This window comes from Malus domestica, chromosome 07 (assembly GCF_042453785.1).
Source record: "Malus domestica chromosome 07, GDT2T_hap1".
Lineage (NCBI taxonomy): Eukaryota > Viridiplantae > Streptophyta > Magnoliopsida > Rosales > Rosaceae > Malus > Malus domestica.
Window position 1 is genome coordinate 35778576 of NC_091667.1, and position 20730 is coordinate 35799305.

The 20730-nt window shown below is 38.9% G+C and overlaps 3 protein-coding genes, 2 long non-coding RNA genes and 1 other non-coding gene across 6 annotated transcripts; 1 reads left to right on the forward strand and 5 right to left on the reverse strand.

The window, feature by feature from the left end:
• Window positions 1–400: 400 nt before the first annotated feature.
• On the reverse strand, window positions 401–2626 carry LOC103439899 (glucan endo-1,3-beta-glucosidase). Its single transcript, XM_008378538.4, has 4 exons — window positions 2469–2626; window positions 1329–2305; window positions 911–1232; window positions 401–611 (listed from the first exon to the last, which is right to left on the reverse strand). The coding sequence occupies exons 1-4, from the start codon at window positions 2542–2544 to the stop codon at window positions 589–591; spliced, it is 1398 nt and encodes a 465-aa protein (XP_008376760.1). The 5' UTR covers window positions 2545–2626; the 3' UTR covers window positions 401–588.
• Window positions 2627–9505: 6879 nt separating this feature from the next.
• On the reverse strand, window positions 9506–11519 carry LOC139197486 (uncharacterized). The gene is made up of 2 exons (XR_011582928.1): window positions 10523–11519; window positions 9506–9856 (listed from the first exon to the last, which is right to left on the reverse strand). It is a non-coding gene; the product is annotated as an uncharacterized lncRNA (long non-coding RNA).
• On the reverse strand, window positions 10623–10764 carry MIR828A (microRNA MIR828a). Its single transcript, NR_120978.1, has one exon. It is a non-coding gene; the product is annotated as a microRNA MIR828a (primary transcript).
• Window positions 11520–13177: 1658 nt separating the features above from the next.
• Window positions 13178–14057, reverse strand: LOC139197487 (uncharacterized). Its single transcript, XR_011582929.1, has 2 exons — window positions 13957–14057; window positions 13178–13695 (listed from the first exon to the last, which is right to left on the reverse strand). It is a non-coding gene; the product is annotated as an uncharacterized lncRNA (long non-coding RNA).
• A 567-nt stretch (window positions 14058–14624) lies between these two features.
• Window positions 14625–17291, reverse strand: LOC103439903 (thylakoid lumenal 17.4 kDa protein, chloroplastic-like). The gene is made up of 4 exons (XM_008378545.4): window positions 17126–17291; window positions 16392–16519; window positions 15156–15402; window positions 14625–15062 (listed from the first exon to the last, which is right to left on the reverse strand). The coding sequence occupies exons 1-4, from the start codon at window positions 17235–17237 to the stop codon at window positions 14839–14841; spliced, it is 711 nt and encodes a 236-aa protein (XP_008376767.1). The 5' UTR covers window positions 17238–17291; the 3' UTR covers window positions 14625–14838.
• A 2100-nt stretch (window positions 17292–19391) lies between these two features.
• LOC103439904 (uncharacterized) lies at window positions 19392–20278 on the forward strand. The gene has a single exon (XM_008378546.4). It carries the CDS (start codon window positions 19596–19598, stop codon window positions 19902–19904), a length of 309 nt encoding a protein of 102 aa, XP_008376768.1. The 5' UTR covers window positions 19392–19595; the 3' UTR covers window positions 19905–20278.
• Window positions 20279–20730: the final 452 nt, after the last annotated feature.

Sequence of the window (20730 nt, forward strand, 5' to 3'; positions counted from 1 at the left end):
CGGCGACTAATATATAAATTAAAAAAAAAAAAAACTGGCCAAAGCTTATAAATTTTAGGTTTTATAAGTTTTGATATTTACAAAATTGCCCCAAAATGTTTTTATATTTACAAAATTGCCCTAAAATATTTTTACATTTACATAAAAGGCCCTTGCCGTGTTCATACCGTTAACCATGTCCAAACTGTGTCCGGGCGTGTTGGCGCGTCCAGGTGCCCAACACTCCAATAGTTCGAAGTTTTAAAGTATCTGCGCAGCATAGGCTAAAACACATGCAACTTGTTCAACGACCAACAAAATAAAGTTAGGCAAAGGTTACCATTATAATAAAATTTCAATTCACGTGACATATTATTTTAATTTTAATTTTAGGTTTATGTGAAATTTGACGAACAAAGCATGAAAATTCAGATAACATTCGTATAATTCACTTAATATTACACATTGTAGATGCTACCTTAGGAATTCACGAATTTTTTTTTTTTTTGGGTCTAAATAATCACTAATATCTTTTTATGTCAAAAAAGAAAGGATTGGTAACAGTTTATAATCTATGGGTCTTCTCCTCCATTGCAACATTCTTCATCATCAATACTTGCACTTTCCATAGCCTGCCAACCAAAAAATGTTTAATTAGTAATCAAACAATGATCAATAAGCTAATTACTATTATATACGGAACAAAGATCATTTTTGAATCTCGTTGTCCGGAGCATAAAGACTAGGCGATCCAGATCACTTAAATGAATCTGACGGCCCCCATTAACTTATTTCGTTGGACCATCTCACAAACAAAAAACTCCGATCTATCTTTTACACAAACCAAAATCCTTAGGCTTCGGACAGTAAAGTCTGGATAGGATCCAAATTGTTATTGACAAAAACAAAGAAGGGTTTGCATGAAACTAACTTGGATCGACGGCAGTGGTGGCGCCAGTCTGTTCAAAATCACAATCAGAATCCTTCCTTCCCATTGCTTGAAAGTAGACATTCATGGCATACGCGGCATGGGCTCTAACTGTGTTGGGCATAAAGCACAGCCCACCTTGTTTGATTGGCCCACAATTCAATCCCAGCCCACAAACATAATCAATATTCTTCTGCAGTGCCTCCGGGTCGGCCCCTTTCTTGGGCAAGCACCATAATTTACCGCCGCGTGATTGCGGCGGGCTCGCCGGTGCCAACACTGGGACTGGGCCTGGGCCTGAGTTCTTAGGTGTAGTCGAACTAGCCTGTCAAATCCAAGTCCACAAACCAATCAAGCACATACATAATAATGATAACAAGAAGGGGAATGTTTTAGGGTGATTATTTGCGGCGGCAGCTACCGTGTGCCGAAGGACTCCGACGTTGTAGGTCGGCGTCATGTCGGGTCGAAAAAGCCCAAAATTCCTCTCTGGTGTTGGGCCGGGCTTGAGATTTTCATTGAACAAGGAAAATACGAAAGTCTCAAAAGTTCGGTTTGGCATTAACGGGGTGCCATAACCTGATGTCACGTGTTGAATGAGATTTCGATTGTAATCCTCAGCACTCTGTGCGTCAACCCCAACTTGGGCCGGATCACCCTGAGAGGGCCAACCTGTTTCGGCAATAACAATCTCAAGGTCCTCAAAGCCCACAAGTTTCATAGCTGAAAAAACAGCATCTAATTGTGCATCCAACATGTTGGTGTATAGCATTTTAGTATTCCCATCAAGCACACCGGGATTTGGCCGGAAAAGCGCGAAATCAAGCGTTTCGGGGGAGTATCCGAAATACGGATACGGGTTCACCATGAAAGGAGAATTGGTGGATTGCAAGAAAGTGAGCAAAGGTTTAAGGACATGGATGTCGTAGCCTTGTCTAAATTTGCCGGAGGAAGGTGGGGTTGAGCTGGAGAGAATGCCTAGAGAGTGTGGGGTAGAGACCTTAATTTGGCGGTCCCAGGACGCATCTACTAGGGCATTGTGGAGGGCTTGCATGGCAGGGACAAGGCCAGTAATGAACAACTTGTTCGTGGTGGATAATACTTCGTTGCCTACTAAAATTCGGACAATGTTGGTGGCTGGGATATGAGGCTGGACGTTGGTTTTAAGCCACTGTTGGGCGGAGCGTATCTTGGTGAGGTGGGGGATTTGGTCATTTGGGATGGTAATTGTGACGGCGATGCCGGTGTGAGCAAAGGCTCGGAGTATGTCGGGGTTGGTGTCAAAGAGCCTAACACGGTTGATAATGGTGGATTCCAGAAGGAAGTGGGCGACTTTGGCCGGCGGAGGAAGGTCACTCGCCATCGTGCCATAGTTCACTCCTATAGATCCTTCCCCTCCTATCAACAAAAAAGCAAAGAAAAGAAAAACAAGACTTTTATTAGCGTAAGCGATAATAAGGGAAAAGTTATACTAGAACACATGACCTCGCATGCACAGAGTAAACGCTCTTAACCACTTCACCTTCTGATAGACGCTATGAGGGTTGGAGATTATGCGTACCTTGAACGAAGATTGAGACGAGAAGGAGCAAAATGCATCTTCTAGACGATGCAAAATTGAGAGCAAAATTTCCCATGAGTAAGAGTAGTGATGTGTTTTGGAGTGCTGTTGTGCATATTGATGCAAGGGTGCTGCGCTGGTGTGCCGGTTTTGAAGAAGTCACTTTTGGATTCTTTGCTTTGGAGTCGGGACTTGGGAGAGTACGGTTTCTTGCTGCCGAGGTTAAGTGTACATGTCTCGAGAGAGCTTTTACCTTTTTGAGCCTACTTTTACAAACACCGCCCGCAACTAGATAATTTGATTGGAATGAGATTCAACTCTAGATTTTTGTGTCCGGAGTCCACGTATCGAGAGATCAGAACTGTTCAAGAGAGAGAAAGAGATCTGAATCGTTCAAATCTTTGAATTTTTGTGGAATGGTCGAGTGAGATGGCCTAATAAGAGCAGTATGATTGAAATTGAGTGGTCTGAATTTCTCGATCTGTGGAGTCGGACGCAAAGATCAAGATTGGATCTCAATTCAATTTGATTCTCTGTTTCATCATTTCTTTTTCTTATTTTATATAGATTGCAAATCAGGAATATTTTTTGTTTAATTTTTTGTTAAACTCGGTGTTAATTAAGTAATTACCACTCAAACAAAGTGATAAAAGATGTGAATATATGCTGATATGAAAGTAATAAGCAAGGGATTGATATCTGAAATTCAAGCTTTTGCTAATAGCTAAAGTTGATTAAGTACTGCTTATGAGTAGATCTTAATTTAATTTGAGTGGATAATCGCTTGGGGGAATTTACCTTTACTTGTCATGATGAACAACTGAACGATGCTTGCAGTCCCAAACAAATTAATTAATTAATTAATTCGAAGTGTAATATATTTTTTTCACAAACGATGGAATACTTGCATTAAGCTAATCAATCTAAACTACGAGACATGAAACTCAAACTTGGGTGCAGAGGTTGAAGCATACTAGCACATTGCTTTAGCCAATTTAGCGAAACACAGATATGCAAAGTGTAATGTTAAAAACTTAGATGAAATAGTAGCTTTGGTAAAAATTACTAGAACGCGACTAAAACATCGATCGATCTTAAGGATCATGGTTAAGTTAGCTAGCAGCTTAATTAATGAGCACATCTGGCATAGAAATTTTGTTTGCACCGGTAAAATTTGGGAGGGAATGACCAGTGCATACACATGATCAGATTGCCGATTGAGGAAAATGTACGTGCTCCAAATCAAATGGTGTTTCACGTACAATTAGACGGGATCGGATAACCCTTTTTCCTTTTTTGTCTATGTTATTGGTATTCTCTAACTAATTACTAAGGGTAGTGATTTCACATTCTCGTTTTCTCCCTTTGCATGTAACTTTACTATTCTCGTTTTCTCCCTCTGCATGTAACTCTAGTATTCTCTAACGAATTACTAAGGGTAGTGATTTCACATTCTCGGTTGCTAGGTGTGTATATGGGTCATGTTGTGCTAGGATAGCACCAAACCTTATGGAACCAACTCAAGCTAACCCACATGAAATATATCAAATGGAATGCAAGAACAAAATATAGAAAATACCAAGATTTTAACGAGGTTCCTCAACAGTCAGTGTAACTGGAGTACGTCCTCGGAGCAGTAGGAGCTCACCCAATAATCCACTATTAACCAAATGGAAGTTTACAAAGTGTTGGCAATCTCACAACCCAAATAACCCAATACACCCAATAACTCTCACACACCAAAGAAACAAATAGAGAAAGAAATATAATGAATAATTTCTTCTCTATACATATAGCACAAAGCTATTACAACAACAACTACTTTGGTAGATGATTACTAACCAAATGAAGCAGCAACTTCTTCTTTGTTTTGGGCTCTCTACAACTCTCCTTGCTCTCGGCAGAAAATGAGCTCTCTTACTGACAATGAGCTCTCCCTTCCTTATTTCTTCTATCCGGAAAAAAACCCACAATTATGGCTTTTAAAAAAAGCCACAAAACAAGCCACAAAACAAGGAAACATAATCATGTTGTCCTTTTTTTCTTTTGATTTGTTTAATAGCTAAAAGGTGATGTTGAGTTGCCACTTGGCCACAATTCAACAATCTCCACCTTGACCAAGTTCCGAAAAACGCCATGATAAGCCAACCAACACAATTAACACACAACATCACTCCCAAACACTAGCAAGAGAACAACTCATGCCGAGCCAAATGCTCCAAAACTCCTACTGCTCAACGCCTTCTTTATATAGGCAAAATGTGAGCCAAGTTCAAGCAATGAACAAACTTGGCTACACCAACAACCTTAGTCAACATATCAGCGGGGTTGTCTTTAGTTGGAATCTTCTGGAGAATGATTTCCCCTTCACCAACAATTTCACGAACAAAGTGATAACACACATCCATGTGCTTGGTCCTCGCATGATGAACTTGATACTTAGCCAAATAAATGGCACTCTGACTATCACAATGTATTTCCACCTACTTCTGATCAACTCCCAAATCTCTAATCAGCCCATGTATCCAAATGGCCTCCTTTATAGCTTCAGCAACTGCCATATATTCAGCCTCTGTAGTAGACAAGGCAACAAACGACTACAAAATGGACCTCCAACAAATTGGCCCTTTAGCCATAGTAAACACATAGCCTGTAGTAGACTTTCTTCCATCCAGATCACCTGCATAATCTGAATCAACATAACCAACTGCAAAATGACCAATACCAGAGTCATCTCTCTCAAAGCATAAACCAACGTCTCGAGTACCATGGAGATACCTCAATATCCACTTAGCTGCTTGCCAATGCTCTTTACCTGGATTATGCATATATCGACTCACCATGCCAACTGCATGAGCAATATCCGGTCTAGAGCATACCATTGCAGACATCAAACTACCAACCAAATTTGCATATGGTATATTTTTCATTTGCAGCTTCTCTTTATCAGTTTTAGGACACTGTAAAGAACTCAATTTAAAATGAGGAGCCAAAGAGGTACTAACCGGTTTGGTTGAATCATGAACTCCAAATTTCCGAATCAACTTTTCAAGATATTGTCTTTGATTCAAACTGACCAAACCCTTCTCTCTATCTCTAGTGATCTCCATGCCAAGGATCTTCTTCGCTTCACCAAGATCCTTCATCTCAAACTCATTCTTTATTTGCTTCTTCAATTTTTCAATCTCTTCAACATTCTTTGAGGCAATCAACATATCATCAACATATATCAACAAATAAATGAAAGACTCATCTTGCAACTTCTTGAAGTACACACAATGATCATATTGACTTCTAGAATAACTTTGGCCTCTCATAAATTTATCAAACCTCAAATACCATTGTCTTGGAGATTGCTTCAAGCCATAAAGTGATTTCTTCAATTTGCAAAACAAATTCTCCTTCCCTTTCACTATATACCCATATGGTTAACACATATAGATCTCTTCATTCGAATCACCATGTAGGAAAGCCGTCTTCACATCGAGTTGCACAAGCTCAAGATCATATTGTGCAACAAGAGTTAACATAATACGAATTGAGAAGTGCTTCACAACCGGAGAAAATATTTCATTGTAGTCAATGCCCTCCTTTTGTGCATACCCTTTAGCAACTAATCTTGCTTTAAATCTCACATTGCTTTTCTCATCAGCATCTTCCTTCTTGGCATACACCCATTTGCAACCGATAGCTTTCTTGCCCTTAGGCAATTTAGCTAACTCCCAAGTCTTATTCTTCAAGAGAGAATTCATCTCATCACCCATGACATTGCACCACCTCTTCTTCTCCTCACTCTCAATGGCTTCCTCAAAATTGGATGGAATATCATCAATGATAATAGGAAGAGCAAAAGCAACATAGTCACTATACCGAGCTGGCTTGGTAATTTGTCTCTTTCCTTTGTTCTTTGCAATAGACTCTTGAGGTGAAACTTGCTCTTCAACTTGAATAGAATCTTCAAGTTCAACTTCTTCAACATCCTCATGGTCTCCAACTTCTTCACTTGTAGTGGCTTTGACATCAGCGGAAATAAGATTTGAAGTACCAGAGGCAACTTTCTCAAGCTCCACCTGTTGGACATCTTTCACATTCTTCTCAGAGTCTTTGTACATACTTTCTTCATCAAATGTCACATCTCTGTTGATTACAAGTTTCTTCATCTTTGGGCACCACAACCGGTAACCTTTGACACCACTACTAAAACCAAGAAAGATAGCCTTTTTGGCTCTAGGATCAAGTTTATTTTCAGTCACATGAAAATAAGCAGGTGAACCAAAAATACGGATATAGTCATAATCAGAAGAAGGTTTTCCAGTCCATACCTCCATTGGTGTCTTACCCTGAACAGCAGCTGAGGGTAACCGGTTGATGATGTGACATGCATAATTAACTGCCTCTGCCCAAAATGACTTGCTTAAACCCGACTGGGACAACATACATCTAACCTTTTCAAGCAAGGTTCGATTCAATCTTTCTGCAACTCCATTTTGTTGTGGAGTTCCCCGAACACTGAAATGTCTCACAATTCCTTCCTCTTTGCAAACTTTAAAGAAATGATCGGATTTGTATTCACCACCATTATCCGATCTCAAAATTTTAATCTTTCTCCTAGTATGGTTCTCAACCATTTTCTTCCAACCCAAGAAAATGCTTAACATCTCACTCTTGTGCTTCATAGTGTAGACCCAAGACCTTCTTGAATAATCATCAACAAAGGTCACGAACCAATGTCTACCACTCAAAGAGGGAGTCTTTGTAGGACCTCAAACATCCGAATGCACATAATCAAGAATGTCCTTCATATGATGTACAGCAGACCAAACTTTACTCTAGTTTGCTTCCCCAAGACACAATGCTCGCAGAAATCAAGCTTACAAGTCGTGGCACCTTTTAAAATACCTTTTTTCACAACCCCTTGTAGAGCTTTCTCACCGGCATGGCCTAATCTCATATGCCACAGTCTAGTAGTATCTGAATCAGATGTGCCCATATTTTCAGAGACTACAGATGCTTCATCTGTCACAGTGCTTCCCTGCAATAAATACAAATGGCCACATCGAGGAGCTTTCATCACAACAAGTGCACCATAAGTAACTTTCAATGTCTGTCCATCTGAATGAAACCTGAAGCCCTTGGATTCCAAAGTACCCAAAGAAATAAGATTTTTCTTCAAATTCGATACATACCGAACACCTGTCAACTCTTTAACCATGCCATCATACAACTTTAAACGAACTGTACCAATCCATTTTGTTGTGCAAGGATTGTCATCTCCCATGAACACAACGCCACCATCAAACTCTTTCAAGCTTGAAAACCAATCCTTGTGAGGAGTCATATGATGAGTACAACCTGTATCCAACACTCATTTAGTGGCACAATTAAATGATGAGGAAGTGGTTAAAGCAAAATCAACAAAATCTGTTTCAACCTCAGCAACATTGGCTTCAGAACTTTCTTTTCCTTTGGCCTTCAACTTAGGACAATCTTTCTTCCAATGGCCCTTATTACGACAAAAGGCACATTCATCCCTTTCCAAAGGTTTTCTACCTTTAGAGTTTCCTCTAGGTCGAGAGTGTGATTTTTTCCTACTAGTAGAGGACCTCCTCTCCGATGATCTACCTCTAACAAATAAAGCTTTAGAGGTACTATCATGATTTTTGTCTCTATGCCTCATTTCAGAATTCATCAAGGCATTTGATACATCTTCAAATTTCATAGTTTCTTTACCATGCATAATAGTGGTAACAAAATGCTCATAAGAGTCCGGCAAAGAATTCAACAATATTAAGGCCTTGTCTTCATCCTTAATATCCTCATCTAAATTTAACAAGTCGGCAATCAACTTATTAAAAGCATCAAGGTGTCTAATCATTTTTGTACCTTCTTTGTATTGGAAGCGGTAGAGTTTTTTCTTCAAGTGTAGCCGGTTCTTTGCACTCTTTGTCATATACTTGTCTTCCAATTTTTGCCACAACACACTTGCTACCGTCTCCCGCATCACAAAATACTTATGAGTTTTTGTAAGGCACAACCGAATTGAAGAGCAAGCCCACAAATTTAATCTCTCCCATTCCGGCTTCGACATAGCTTCCGGCTTCTCTCCCAAAGCAGCAAGTAGATCTTGTTGAGCCAACACATCTTTGACCTCACATTGCCACATCCCGAAGTTGTTTGTGCCATCAAACTTTTCCACTTCGAACTTTGCATTTTGCACCGTAGTTCTTGCAAACTCGGAGCTGCTTCCAAAAGGATTCTCATCTTGCCCGTATGACATCTTTGGCAACTAGACAGTACCCAAGAGCAACCAGTGCTCTGATACCAATTGTTGTGCTAGGATAGCACCAAACCTTATGGAACCAACTCAAGCTAACCCACAGGCCCACAGGAAATATATCAAATGGAATGCAAGAACAAAATATAGAAAATACCAAGATTTTAACGAGGTTCCTCAACAGTCAGTGTAACTGGAGTACGTCCTCGGAGCAGTAGGAGCTCACCCAATAATCCACTATTAACCAAATTGAAGTTTACAAAGTGTTGGCAATCTCACAACCCAAATAACCCAATACACCCAATAACTCTCACACACCAAAGAAACAAATAGAGAAAGAAATATAATGAATAATTTCTTCTCTATACATATAGCACAAAGCTATTACAACAACAACTACTTTGGTAGATGATTACTAACCAAATGAAGCAGCAACTTCTTCTTTGTTTTGGGCTCTCTACAACTCCCCTTGCTCTCGGCAAAAAATGAGCTCTCTTACTGACAATGAGCTCTCCCTTCCTTATTTCTTCTATCCGGAAAAAAACCCACAATTATGGCTTTTAAAAAAAGCCACAAAACAAGCCACAAAACAAGGAAACATAATCATGTTGTCCTTTTTTTCTTTTGATTTGTTTAATAGCTAAAAAGTGATGTTGAGTTGCCACTTGGCCACAATTCAACATGTCATATGTCCGCGAAATTATGTAAGGCTAGGTAGCCCATCTTACTAAGATAGGGTTTGCTGGTGTTCAAGAGGGTTAAATTCTTGGATCAGTACGTACTTTCATTCATTCATTAGAGAGAAGATATACAGAGTAAAGAACAATAGGGTAGATGGGCTGGCACTGGCGCTGCACATCGATCACCTGTCCTTATCAATCTCTCTTCTTTCTTAATTAATTTTCCTTGAGGAGCTTTAAGTACAAAAGCAAATAAATATGGGCTAGAGATCCTCTTCGGATTTCACTGTCCGAAGGCCAAGGACGAGACTACTCAAATTGAATCCGACCATCTCCATTAACTTTCGTTGGCTCACCTTGCACAAACCAAAGGCTTCGATTTCTCATTCACACAAACCAAGGCCCCGATTTACCTAGTCATTATTCTCCGAACACTAAGGTCCGGAGAGGATTCAAATTCAGAAATATGAACATTACAACAAGGTTAATCTATAATGGAACAATATTCCGGTAAATTAGAGTCAATTATTAAAAAAAAAAAAAAGTTATTTACAAATTAAGTTATTTGAACGAGATCTATGATATAACTTTGCTGGCGATTTGAATTACAAAAAGGAACACCGCCTTCTATTAACCACAATTTGAAAGCTAATATACGCAGGAAATTAACGTACATATAATCGATGTAATTCTATATCAGTGTTTCCGCATATCGTGCTGAATACAAAGAATTGATTCAAGTTCTATATTGGTAGTTTGTATACGAACAATATTATTAAGGGAATTATTATTAGCACTCCAAAAATCTCATTCTACACTTCTCACAAATGTATTTTTCTTTCTAATTATAGAAAGTTTGGAGTGCCAAATGAGATTTTTTGAGTGCTAATAACAATTCTCTACTATTAATTAAGAAATTAAGATCCACCAGGCAAGATAATTAAGTTCATCTATGTTCTTCCAAACATTACTTCTTAGCTAATCTATTATTAAGCTAGCTAAGTGATCTTAATATGATCTAAATGAGAAAATTAAGAGATAATATATGCGTGTTAATTAATTAACCAGCAAGAGAAAATGGAAAATTAGTCATACTTAACTGTATATAATTAAGATTGATGAACTAGCTAGCTAGCAATCAGGGCCTCCTTTTGGTGCTGAAACGGCAGTTTTACTTTGACGTTCATACTGCAAAAATATTCCTCTTGTAACGCTGCTTGCTCAAATGAGCATCTCAGAATTGCAGAAGCACCAGCGCTATATATATATATATATATATATGCAAGCTGCAGGCAAACTGTGGCTGGAATACTCATTTGAGCAAGAAACATTACAAAGAGGATTAATCCCATTAAACTCTCTCTCTCTCTCTCTCTCTCTCTCTCTCTCTCTCTCTCTCTCTCTCTCTCTCTCTCTCTCTCTCTCACACACACACACAGAGACAACTGTCACTCAACTGAATAAGCAAGCATATGGTTCTTGTAATATCCCTTCAATGCAGGGCTGTTCTATATATAGAAGGTCATAACTTATAAGTATGGGAAGTGATTTGGTGGGAGTCAAATCACAGTAATACTGTACTCTATAGTTACAGTAGTTTAATCAGGAGTCAGGATCCATCCCACTACATGCATACAACTAGAACTCAAATCGAGGAAAGAGACTTCTATGAATCGGGTTAACATTTATTGTGGTGTTCTCAATAACTAATAAAATACGATGTGTAAGACTCTCTTCACATAGAAGTGGTCTAAGACCCATGTTGATGATGAACTCGTTCTACCTAAATTCTCCCGATCAAGTGAAAGCTATCTCCCGATCTCTTGTCATCTTGATGGTATGGTACTATTAATTAATTTGGAGCCGTTGTTCATGACTAGCTTAATTAATTAGTTGTTGCTGAGTTAGGGTTTAGGCTAATGGAATCGGTTTGTTGGCAAGCATATGATCATGGAGGAAGGAAATGCGGTGGGCACTTGGGGAGCATGTGTTTGTCGTTTTAATTCAATTTGACAGTCCGTTAAAGGGGTGGTGCTGCTGCTGTTGCATGGATGCGACATGCAGCTAGCTAGCTAGAGAGGAGGAATTGTAGATGGCAGGTTTTGGAATGGTTGGTACGTACTTCTCACTAGATCTCTGCATGCGACGTAAAGGGAATGGTTGCTAATAATTCAATTCAAACTAGTACTGCTCCAAACCCCAACCACCAAAACTTAATTATTATGATGTTACACTTTTAAGAATTAGGATTCTCTCTAGATCCTTTTGTGAGGATCCGGAGATCCTTCAACTACATATGTTCATCGTATATCATGCGATCACTTTTCATTAACTACTATTTATATTCAATTTTTAATAAAAAAAATTTACATGATTTATGATCGTACGATATACGATGAACAGACGTGATTAGATGATTCTTGGGATCCTCACAAAAAGGATCAGAAGAGAATCCTCATTCCACTTTTAAATTCTTCAAAATGCAGACGTCATTCCGAATGACTTTCACATTAATGGGATGAGAGATTTTGTATATAGTCTAATAAGTAAGTTGAATTACTCCCCATATTACCAATATATTTTATGCTGGAATCAACTTTCTTCATGGTATCAAAACAGGTTGTCCTATGTGTGAACCCGAACAGCCACACGTGATTTACATCATCCCATTTTTGTTGTCCACGTATTAGGCGTGAAAATTCACCATACGTGAGGGATCGTGTTAAGAATGAACCTCACATAGATAGAAGGGTATTAAATAAGTTGAGCTACTTTTCATATTGTCAATTAATTTTACGGTAAAACTTCAACTTCCTTCAAATGTGACACTATTGTTTGGAATGAATCTACTTACCTTGTGCATCCAAGTGATTGTACTCATTTTATGCATATATACAAGTTCGAGTTCTCTTGCTCAATCTCCACACTTCAGATTACTTTTCCGATAGGACAAGGACTGACTACCCTTCCATGCCTTCCTGTTTTGTATGGTCACGGTTAAGCCACGTCAACATTTTATATTTTTTTTATATAGATAATAAGACAAAAATGAATAGTAATATAAAATGTTGACGTGACTTAACCGTGATCACACAAAATAGGAGGGCAGACAATCCTTGTCCTTTCCGATAATATGTTATATAATAATTATTATGATTAAAACAACTAAGCATGCAGCTAATACATCTAGCCTACTAGCTAGCCAGCTATTACGAGGACTTCAAATTAGAGAAAGGTCAAGAACAAAACACACTTTTAGGTCACCAGTAGCTACCATTATATAATATATAAATACATGAACTATTATTAGCACTTCAAAATTTTCATTATACATTTCTCGTAAGTGTATTTTTCTTTCTAATTATATAAATTTGGAGTGTCAAATGAAACTTTTGGAGTGTTAATAACAATTCTCTAAATATAATATTATAATATATATATATATACACTCATGTGATTCACGCTATATGATTTTGTCATAATGGTATTTTATGCTGGTGCCAATTTTCCTAATCAGACTAATTGATGAAAGCTCAAGAACTCTGATTTGAACGATTGGTATCAATCGCCATCGTTCATATTTATTCTTTGTTTTTTTTTCACTTAAAAATTATGAGGTTAAATTACAAATAACTACCTCAATTATTGAATCAATCACAGTTTCATATCTCATTTTTAAAATGTTTCAATTCCATACTTCTATGAAACAAGTTAACCGTTACTGTGGTGTTCTCAATAACTAATAAAATATCATATGTAAAACTCTCTTCACATAGAAGTGATCCAAGATGAGATGGCTTCCAAAAAGAAGAGAATATGAATAAAAGAGATCGGGTTACAATGGTAGGGAGACGAGTTTTATGCAATATGCAAAAAGTTGGCTTTTCGGACCACTCAATGGTAGGTATCATAGATGATGACAAATTAGAATAGAAGATCGAAATGACCCTCGAAAGAGAAAGTTATTAAATTGGAACGTGGACTTGTTGCCCTCCTCTAACTTGACCTAATTCTTGCTGGGTCACTGTCCCATTTTATTAAGTACCAGACGATCTGGCCGAGCAGCGAGTGGAGTCATTCTGCATGATCCAAATGACCCTCGAAAGAGAAAGTTATTAAATTGGAACGTGGACTTGTTGCCTTCCTCTAACTTGACCTAATTCTTGCTGGGTCACTGTCCCATTTTATTAAGTACCAGACGATCTGGCCGAGCAGCGAGTGGAGTCATTCTGCATGATCCAAATCTTGCAGAGCTCAACGAAACCCAGCGGGCCTAGACTCAAAGATTTTAGGCAATGATCAGGAAAACAAAGTAATAATTGAGTTTAGGCTAAGTGGTGAGATAACAAGTTACGATTAGGAAAAGATTCCGAACATTCGTTTTTTAATTCTGCACTCTTATGTTTGTTTTCTTCCGTCTCTTAATTTGTCATTAATTTATTCAACCTAACAGTTAAAAGAGACGAGCTTAAAATAAGAAAAATATGTAGAACGAGAAAAATAGAGTGCAGACATCATAATTAGTAATTAGTACCTTTTGAATGAATGCCAAGCCTTCAAAGTCAAGGGCGAAGAAATGTAAAAGGAGTGCTGGTGGGAGCTGGGAAGTGAGGAGCACGATCCCCGGGTTTGATTAATATTTTAAAAAGCTGGTTGGTGAGTTGTGAATTTCAATTTCAACTGAAGTACTGAGCAAGTGAGTAGCATCTGATTTTGGTATGTTGCACACGTGCATTGCGATCTAACTACCCATATCATAATATGCTAGGAATATTTTTGCTCACGTACCACCCATTGTATGAGTTTAAATTTCGAGATTTGTATAATGGATGGATACAAATCTCAAAATTTGAACTCATTCAATTGTAATAGGGAAGGCAGTGAGCACCACCACCACTCGGGTGTGTTGAGTGAAAAATGCACCCTAATATGCCCCTTCCTCACATTTCCTTATGAAAAATGATATCTGCACTCATTTTCTTCTTTTGCATACCTTGCTTATTTGTGTCCTTGATTTTCCTTTAATTTATGCAAACCTAAACAATGTGTATGTAAGAAGAAAAAGAGTGCGGATATCATTTTCCTTCGTTTTCTATCTTTGTTTTTTTTTACTTAAATTGCATAGGCCATCTGATGAGTAGTGTTTTTCATGTCATTTGACAGAAGAAAAGATGAATATTTCAAACTGAAAGCCATAACAAAGAAACAAAGGAGAAAATCTCCTGTCTCCACCAAACAAATACTACAACAAAACTGTCTTCGGATGATCGGTACTCATACACAGATGCAGGATACCATATATAGGGGCTATACAGTTAAAAGTGCCTAGAAATGAACTCGAAATACAGAAGGAAAACGTAGTTAGCACCGTGTGCTTGTGTGGCTGCTTCTTACATTGAAACAGACGAACCTTGAATTATCGACACCCTAGGGTAGCTCTTCCTTCCTCATTGATGGTTGTATTTCTACAAATTTTCTGAAGATCAATGTACCCTATAATGGTATCCTCGAAAAATACACCGTCAAGGTTTGCTTCGTTGAAGGTGGAACCTGATAAGACAGTGTTAATAAACAAAGCTCCTTGCAGATTCGCTTTCTCAAAGTTAACCCGGTCTAGAACTGCGTTTGAGAAGTTTGTACCTGAAAAAGAGAAAGAAAAAAATTGATAATCACCTCTTTCATTCCATATTACGATCTTGTGCATTTGATATCAAGGATGATCCGCAAGCTTACCCTTGAAGCTAGCTCCTGCAGCATAAGCCTTTGACATCACAACTTCTGTCATGTCTGCGCCATCAAATTTGGCTCCGGACATGAGTGCTGCTGCAAGACTCTTCCCCTTAAGATTGGACTTCTCGTTTGTGTAATCACAGAAGCGGAGATCAATTGCCTTGTCGTAAACTCCATTTGCCTGACCTATCGTGTTTCCAACAAATGCAACCTCACACCGCTTTGGATCAGTAGACAATGGAGGCAACCTCTGTTGGACACAGAAGAGGTCAATTTAGCAACTTTTCACAGTCACAGCTATAAGAAGTTAGAACTGGTAACTTATAATTTGGATAGTGACATTTTGGCTCCTGCTTATTTAATGAACATGTGGCGTTTCAAAAGAGATGAAAGAAAACATAACAAGGGAAAACGGGGCATTCAGAAAGGATTCGGTAATAAGAGATCGATACTAGAAGTGGCAAAGTAACGAAAAATCTTATAAAGTATCTTGAATCTCTGCTCATGCCATAAATGGATTTTCTTAAATTTTTTGATACTTAGAATGCTATTGGAGGCAAGCATTGTACAAGCGGATTGGTACAGACTTGTCTGGTTCTCTACGGCGATTCTAAAACAGGGTTCATTTCTTGGTAGCTTATTCGTTCCAACTAAGGCTAGACAAATTTCCTGAGCCTAGACAACCAACTCTCAACACAATCTTTGTCGTGATGAGTTTAATTGGATAAAATCGCAGTAAAGGAACGAGTTCAATATTTCCGATTATCACATTTGGTGTAAAGGCATCCCCCGATTCATGAATAAAGCTTTGTGATCTGAAGCTATGTTGAGGACCTCAAGGATTATTAATAGAGAAATTTGTAACTTGTGGATTTTTGGCGTGAGTTTGTCACCGCTTAGCTGGTTGTATGTCCTACTTTTGCTTTGTTCTCGATTGTCCTACAAGCTGATGTTGTGTTCCTCATTTTTGTATACATGATCTTGTTTCATGATACAAAACATTAAGACATTCGGAAGTAAGAAAAGCGAGAGAAAGGAATGACATTCAGTTCAACATGGGGATGAATCTCCCATGAACATTCCATTAGTCCATTGTGTATAACATCTCAACTACATCTTTTGCATGATATCTATATGCTTCCATTTTAAACAGACGATGAAGACAACAAAATCGTAAGGCAACGGCACCAAAAGCAAGTCAAGTGAAAAATAAATATACGGAATGAGAGCGTTTCAAACCTGACCAGCAGCAATTACAGGTGAGGCAGCGGTACTCAAGGCCCAAACAGCAAGAACCCCACAAGCTACATTCTTAACTTGCTTCCACTGACTCAAATCTTCCTTTGTTTCATGACCATCCCTAGAAGCTGCACCCGCCCAATTAAACCAAAACATAAATCCACATCTCCCATTTTAATGCAGGATACTAAACTAGGCAGAAAAAGGGGCGATCCCAAGCCAACAAGGCTTCCTCGCTTTGCGAGGTCGGGATGAACGTCTATCGTATGCAGTCTTACCCTTATTTTGCAAAAAGGTTGTTTCCCTGACTCGAACTCCAAAACTATGCAGAAATATGCTTATAAATCTACTAAAATAGAAGTTTCCAACTTTTTTACAAGACGATATTCTACGAAGGGTCTTCGAACTTCGGTGTAACCTTGCAAGGGGCAACGTTGGGCCTAGCCAAATCTCCTAATCTATATATGCAAGTTGCCATTTGAGACTGCATCTTAGAAAGCACTTTTGTTTATTAACAATTTTACTACAAGTGATTTTATTAGAAACGAGTTGAAATATTTATTAAAGAAACTTCCTAAGAAGCATTTGGAAGACGTTTCTCCAAGTGCTTCTATGAAAGTACTTGTAAGTGAAGCAGAACTTGAAGTTGTTATTTATAAGCAAAAAAAAAAAATCAATCTTCATAAACATTAATTCACCAAACAACCTAGAAGCAATCATTGAGAAAGGCTTACCGGAGCAAAATACGCGCGTCGGCGAGTGGAATTGCGGGCGTTTCGTCTGGGAGAATTGGAGAGAAACGCCGTTTCGAGACAGAAGAATCGATGAAGAAAGTGAAGCAGCCATTTTTCAGAAGACAATGGCAGAACTGAGACAATGGTCTTCTCATTCTCTTATCCTTGTTCTTCTTTACCGTTGGTATCCGCGGATCAAGATGACGTGGCTTGACACGTGGGATCGTGTCTGACGCCAATAAAAATCTCTGGAATTGGACCATCGCCTGATCCCTGGGGATTCTAGGGATCAACGCACACGGACTGTTGATAAAAAATCATACGGTCATAATTTTTTTCTTTTTTATATTTTTCTTGCAAAATGAGGCTATTTTACTTTTACAAATATTTAATTAGAACCGTACGATTTTTTATCAACGATCTGTGTGCGTTAATCCCTAAGACTCCCAAGGAAGGGATCCGGCGAGGATTCAAACCTCTTCTTTTGCTCTTATTAGCCTTATCCCCGTGGGTCACCACTGAATTGTCAATCTACGGTCACAGTTGCACTACCCATCGATGGAAGCGACATGTCGTAGGAGTTCAAAGTCAAACTTAGGAATGAATGAGGAGATATTTTTTTAGGAAAGGGGTTCTCTTCGAATCATTTCCTTCTAATTCTTCAAGTTCGGAGATCCGAACTATTAAAATTTGATCAAACAACTACAAACAGGGGTTCATATTAAAAGTTATAATAACTTTAACCGTTTGATTAAATTTTAATGGTCCTGATTTCCGGACTTGGTGGATTAAGAGGAAGGGATCCGAAGATGATTCTTTTCCATTTTTTTAACGTGTCTAAAATACGAAGCAATACAACATAAATATATATATATATATAATGACGCATAGCGTATGTGAATCTCTCCACTACGAGACAATGTTAATTTTAGAGTAAATTACATAGTAGCCCCTCAGGTTTGAGGTTTATTACAATCTCATACAACATCTTTAAAACATTTCACTTTCATACCTCACGTACTATTTTATTTCAAAATAATACATCCGTTACATTTTCCATCCATTGATCCGTTATGTGCTGACGTGGTTGCCACGTGACTGCCAAATGTGTGCCACGTGGCATAATTTTATTAAAAAAATAAAAGATAAAAAAAAAACCCTAAAGAACGCAGAACCCACCCCCACATCCCCCGCAACCCCTCCCCACCCCTTTAATCCCTAACCCATCACCCTTCCTCCCCGACACCTCCTTCCCTTACCTAACCTCCACTCCTGCCAACAGCCGCCAACCCACACCTCTACCTAGATCAAACAAAAAGGAAGGGAAAGAAAGAAAGAAAATTTATCGCATAGGTCCAATCCATTTTTCTGCAACATCAAATGGGTGCAGACTGCAGAGAGAGAAGAGAAAGAGAATGAACCAGCCGGCGACATAGATGAAGGCGAAGGTGGCGAACATGGAGACCAAGAGCATCGGGATCCGAGACCCGAAAACGGTGCAGGAGAGACGAGCACTGGATCATCTGCTCTGCATCTTCTCTCTCATTGCTGGTTCTGAAATCCTAACCAATCCGTTCCGATAGAACCGTGGCGTGTGCAGATTGCCGAGTGAGCTCGGAGAAGACGATGGATTGTGGGGGGTGGACTATTACCAATACATTGTCCGGAAGAAACAGATCTCGAATTTGATTGGAGTCGAGATTTTAAAGTTGTGTAGGCTGTGGCAGAGGTGTAGGCTGTGGATGAAGGGTGGGGGGTTGCGGGGATGGGGTTCTGGGAAGAGGTGTGGGTTGGCAGCGGTTGGCAGAAGTAGAGGTTAGGTTGGGGAAGGAGATGTCGAGGAGGAAGGGTGCTGGGTTAGGGATTGAAGGGGTGAGGAGGGTTGCTGGGGAGGTGGGGGTGGGTTTTGCGCTTTCAGGTTTATTTTTTTATTTTTTTTTATTTATAAATAAAATTATGCCACGTGGCACACATTTGGCAGTCACGTGGCAACCACGTCAGCACTTAACGGATCAATGGATGGAAAATGTAACGGAGGTATTATTTTGAAATAAAATAGTACGTGAGGTATGAAAGTGAAATGTTTTAAAGATGTTGTATGAGGTTGTAATAGACCTCAAACCTGAGGGGCTACTATGTAATTTACCCTTAATTTTATTTGAAGATATATTTTTTAATATGTCTGAAATACGAAGCGAAATGACAGCATAACGTATGTGTCCGAAAAATCTCTTTACAACGAGACAATGTTAGCTTAACTTGAGTCTAGTCAGTTGGCTACACGTAAATAGTAAATTTTGGTAAAAGCGAACTCCTAAGGTTAAGGAACAACAAACAACAAAAGGAAAAGGGCGGAGAAACGGTCGGAGGAATCGACGTTTGACTTTCTTGGGATATTTGAGGAATCTGTCTCCACTGTTTCTCTTTCTCCGACTGCGCACTGTCAAAAAACAAAGAATCTGTTCCGACAATGGGGAGCCAGAGCCAGAGCTCGTGCCTGTCGTACGAGAAGATCAACGGCGTCGCCAGTTGGCTTGGGACCCACGTGGCCTCCGCCTTCTTCGCCTCCCTTGAGCGCTGCTCCTGCATCAACCTCTCCACCTCCGACGACCACGAAACCAACCCCGAGGAGGCCCACGACCGCCCCCTCATGCTCTTCGCCTCCCGCTCCGTCAACCTCAGCGACCACCGCCCTCACTACGTTTCTTCCACTTCCTCCGCCTCCGCCTCCTCCTCCTCCGCCCCTCCACCGAACGACGTCGTCAACCTCCCCGTCTGAATGGGTGAATCGGATTAATTGGGTCGTTTTGTTTCTTCTCTCTCTAGGTTGTTTTCTGCATCTTGAATTTTTGTGGGTTTCATTGCGTCCTTTTCAGGTTGTGAAGTTTGAGGTTGGATCGGGAAAATTGGGGTTGGATTTGTTGTTTGTGTGATTAAAAATTAAAATGCTTTTTTTTTTATCTCAGTGTTGTTTGTTGCTTCTCTTCCAAGTGATATGCAGTTGGTATCGATGTGAAGGAAAATAGAAAGTTTTTCTGGGAATTTTATGGGTTTGATTTGATTTCTTTTTGTGATCATTCTAAAGAGAATAATTTGTGTTTTGGAATGTGAAATTGTGAATTGATTACTGAAGAATATCTAGCAATTTGGTCAGTTGGTCGTGCTAAAAGGATTACAAGCATACTTCCTCGAAGAACGAAGTTTTTTGGAATCTCCTATATATTGGGATTAAACTGAAAGGTTGTTTGATTATTTTTAAATTTGATTGAAAGATGATTACAATGGAAACAGCCAATGGCTTAAATAGTCGTATTACAATTCCTAGGACAACACAAAGGTCTTAAGTAATCAAACGATATTAATCAAACGAGAATCGAAAAATCCGACTTTTATTACAGAATTCTGACACCACGATTCTCTATAAAAAAAGACGTTGTATGCCTAATTCTGACACCAAAATATTTATTGTTGCCCTTTATGTCACCATATCAAATGAATTCAACATTTTTCAACTTTAATTCTTTTTTTTCAGAATTTGAAACATTTTATTTTATTTTAATTTTTTTGTTGGACTTGTCTCATATGTGTCCTACATCAAGATGACA